The following is a 4,232-nucleotide window of genomic DNA, read 5'->3' as shown; positions in this document are numbered from 1 at the left end:
TAAGTGTGAAAACAAAACATATACTTTTAATAGCATACAATAAATTAAAATTAAGATTCCAAATAATAATTAAATATTAAATATTAAAAATAAAATCTTTTAACTAATGGGTTCCCAACCCTAACTGCATTACATCTCATATTTATAACCTCCATCTTTTTTCTTCTTTATAGTTTCAATTTTGGAGACGAGTCTTGTCCCAAAGTAAAAACTTAAACTTAAAAATAAAGCCTATAAAATTTCCAATCTCTCAATCTCAAATATTACGCCACAAAAATCTTCAAACTACTAATATCAACCATATTCCACACAAACAAATTTAGCTCCCGATTTTCTTTTGAATGGTGGAGTGAGAAGCGAGCAATTCAAGGGGGCATTCACGGTATTATTACTTTCACTTTGTGGGGAATCTTTTAGTGGCAGCGATGTTAATGGCATACAGCTGTGGTGAGCATAAGCCTCTCCTTTCCCTGAAGTGAACTATTCGATGCAGACATCTACAATCTGTCAGTGGCACATTAGGATAATGCAATGTTGATGAGAACTGGATCCGGCCCACACTGCAGAGCCCGAGTAAGAGGAGTGCTTGATTTGTGTTTTTACAGTGGAAATGGATTAAGCGGATCAAAAACTTTAAAAACACCCTAATATTAAAAATGGACAACTATAACTGAAATTTCCAAAAAAAAACTCCACTGTATTTTTAAACAAAATTTTCCATTATTTTTCCAACGGCGTTGCATACCGATTTAGGTATGGGAGTCCTCTGTCACTTCCTATTCATATTTGCAAATTCCCAATACACATTCCAACCTTTTTAATGCTCATCACGCCGCTTCTCCCGTGGTTGCTACAGAAGAAGCTCTTATAACCCTTCCATCAATTCTCCGCCTGCATCACCTTCTACTGCTTCTTCTTCTGTAGAAGGCATCTCTTCCAACAGCCTTCCAACGGTGTCCCATGATAACATACAAATAGCTCCTACAAGGACTGTGGATCTGGATCTCGATAGCCTAATCTACCATATATTTCATCTTTTGAAATTCATCAAGAAAGTAAAGCTGATCCCAATCTTTCATATTTATTTTCTTTCAAAATATATATATATATATATATATATATATATATATATATATTTGCAAATAAAAAAATGATTTACAGATGAAGGATTGATTAGCTTGTTTTCCCAATTTTTTTTCAATATTCAACTATAATAGTGATAGATATTTATTGTTTTTAATCTGTTATCCATATCTGGTATACATTTACATTTCAGAGTTTAAAGGACATCGCTATTCCACACCTAGGGGTTTGTAAGGTTTTTGAGCCAGGCGTAGGGGTTTCCAAGGTTTTTGAAGTGACCCAAAACCTTGAAAATTTCAGAAACGGTTCATAATTTTGTTTTATTAAGAAAATTTTCCTCCACCGGATTCTGGTTACAATGAAATTTTCTGTACTGTTTTGGCTAATCCATATAATGTGCCACTTCTGTGTACAACAAAGATTATCCATAGCTGGCCATTTACTCATTTTCCGATCAAATTTCAATGTTCATACCAAATTTTAGAGTAGCAATTTAGATACCTGGTATATGTTCACATGTCACAGTTCCAAAGACAGTTACTTTACGCCCCAAGGGTTTTCAAGGCCTCTAAAACCCTCTATAGCCTTGCAAAGTCCTGAAGCGGCCTAGATCTATACCTTCTGTGACTTTTTTACTTCACCAGATCACGGTGACAATGAAACTTTCTGAAATGTTTTGGATGACCGATATAATATGGCACCTCTGTGTGGAATAAAAACTACCCAAAACTGTCTATGCAGAAATTGAGATCCCTGGTGTTAGCTTATGTGTCAAAGTTTAAAAGGCATGGGTCTTCCACATCTCAAGAGATTTTCAAGGATTTCGAGGCCTTTTAAGTCACCCAAAACCTTCAAAAATCTTGAAATGACCTAGATCTATACAGCCTTCTATATAAAAATTATTCACAGTAAAGTTTTCTTAGCTGTTATGCACAACCGATATAGATACCTTCCCCCTCTTGGTGTCTTGGTTTTTTACTAAGAGACTATGCTGGATCTTCTTTTTTCCTGGTCATCATTTTGATTTCAATCCAGCTTGGATAAAACCTTTGACCAGAATTCTATTATGTGAAAAAGCATGGGCGTATTGTTAATTTTTGTTATCGGACGAAATTGAATGTATTTCCAGTTTAGGGAGGGAATAAACTCTGTTGCCTCATTTAACTTTTAAATTTTTCTAAAAGCATTGTGAAACTGTTAATATGAAATATAAGTTCTTTCCTTTTTATAGGGTTGTCCAGAGATATATCTTCCCAGATCATTGTTAATCTGTGTTATCAGACGAAATTAAATCATATATTCGTTTTTTCTTAGAAAAGTCATCACAACAAACTGTCGACTGAACAATATTGGCTTAAAAGCTCATCAGGGTTATTTAATTCCTGTTGGTCTCTTGGTTTTTTACTAAGAGACTATCCTGGATCTTCCTTTTTCCTGGTCATCATTTTAATTTCAATCTGGCTAGGATAAAATCTTTGATCAGAATTCTATTATGTGAAAAAGCATGGGCGTATTGTTAATTTTTGTTACCGAACGAAATTGAATGTATTTCCAGTTTAGGAGGAAATAAACTCTGTTGCCCCAATTAACTTTTAAATTTTTCTGATACTATTGTGAAATTGTTAATATGAATTATAAGTTATTCTCCTTTTAACAGCGTTGCCCAGAAATACACCATTCCAGATCACTGATATATTGTTAATTTGTGTTATCACACGAAATTGAATTATATTTTCAATTTTTCATAGAAAAAAGTCATCACAACAAACTATCGACTGAACAATATTGGCTTAGAAGCTCATCATGGTTATTCAGATTAAAAGAGTTCCTGCAGAAGGGAAGAAACAAACTTTGTTTCTGCACCAAAATTTCTTAACCAAATTAAACGTGAATTAAATTTTAAATATTCTGACAGCATTGTGAAATTTTTCATATAAAATATAATTTTCTTTTTATAGCGTTTGGCAGAAAGATTCCTTTCCAGATCAGTGTTCTAATTCAGTTTTGAGTCTCCTGCAGGAAATAGGGCATGCACACTGGGTTACTGCAGGGCTTCTTGTGGTTCCAAACATTTTGCAGGTAGCCCATGGAAATGAGTGGTTTGATCTTTTGGAGGAAGTGAATGGATTAGTCGAATATCTTCTGTGTTTTATTGCACGATCTGGATTAAGGAAAATGATGGAAAATAAAATTAGAGAAGCCATACAGTTGATGGTGGAAGCTTCTCTAATGTTTTTCTTTCAAATTGACTCTTCTAAATTTAACAGGTGAGTACATAATACTGATTGGATTCTTATGTGTAAATAGAAATATAATTTATTAATATATATAATTTAGATAAAAATAGATTAACGCAGAAAGAATTATGACATGACCTGCAAGTTAAACAGGGAAAGGCGGTATCCGGCTGGTAATCCCACTGGCAATACGAACATGGACCATGCGGAGCAAATGCGCAAGATTTAGAACATCACAGAGGCTAAATCTGAAGAACACATGACAATCTTGGAAAGCCTGGAGTTCAAAATTAGCGCTCTGGAACAAGAAGTGGATACTATTACTAAGAAACTCACTGTGTTGATCAAACTTTTACGGCAAACCATTGGTCAAGATGTCAGGCAGGCTGAGAATCGAAAGGAAGAACCAGCGGGGGAGCATCAGAGCAATTATCCTATGACTGCGCAGGCAGGCATCTCCATGACTGAACCTGCCCCGGAAGCTTCCAGAAATTATTATGTGCTCAAAATGTAGTAGGACTGTCTCTTGTCTCTGCTGGTTTTTTTGGGGGTCTCACTTGTTGGGTCTGTTATGGTCCTTCTTGTTCTGCGGTTTAGTATTTGGTTCGTGGTTGTTGTCTGTCAGCTGCCTCAGTCAGGTAGCAGTTTAACTTTCTGTTGTTGCAAGGCTTTTTGGTTCCGTCTCTTGTCTCTGCTGGTATTTGGTTCGTGGTTGTTGTCTGTCAGCTGCCTCAGTCAGGTAGCAGTTTAACTTTCTGTTGTTGCAAGGCTTTTTGGTTCTGCCACCCTGCGTGGTGTGCTTATGAAAGTTGGGGTGTCTTTTGTTCAGTCTGGTTTGGGCTTGCAGTTTGGCAGCCCTCTGTCTGGAGAGACAGACTTTTTGTACTATAATCTTTTCCTTATAATATAAAA

General features: G+C 35.7%; 1 protein-coding gene across 2 annotated transcripts; it reads left to right on the top strand.

Moving 5' to 3' along the window:
* The first annotated feature begins 474 nt into the window (after positions 1-474).
* Positions 475-3,829, top strand: LOC149216768 (uncharacterized). 2 transcript variants are annotated; one of them, XM_089392840.1, is made up of 3 exons: positions 475-573; positions 3,103-3,350; positions 3,474-3,829. In XM_089392840.1, the coding sequence occupies exons 1-3, from the start codon at positions 532-534 to the stop codon at positions 3,547-3,549; spliced, it is 366 nt and encodes a 121-aa protein (XP_089248966.1). In that variant the 5' UTR covers positions 475-531; the 3' UTR covers positions 3,550-3,829. The 2 variants fall into 2 exon arrangements, 1 of the variants encoding a protein (XP_089248966.1); XR_016251147.1 differs by lacking the exon at positions 475-573 and adding an exon at positions 708-1,055.
* The last annotated feature ends 403 nt before the right edge of the window (positions 3,830-4,232 follow it).

Source organism: Pinus tabuliformis, chromosome 1_1, assembly GCF_031772625.1.
Source record: "Pinus tabuliformis cultivar Carrire ecotype Pingquan chromosome 1_1, CPIR1, whole genome shotgun sequence".
Lineage (NCBI taxonomy): Eukaryota > Viridiplantae > Streptophyta > Pinopsida > Pinales > Pinaceae > Pinus > Pinus tabuliformis.
Note: the sequence above shows the minus strand (reverse complement) of the source record. Positions and strands in the feature narration are given on the sequence as shown.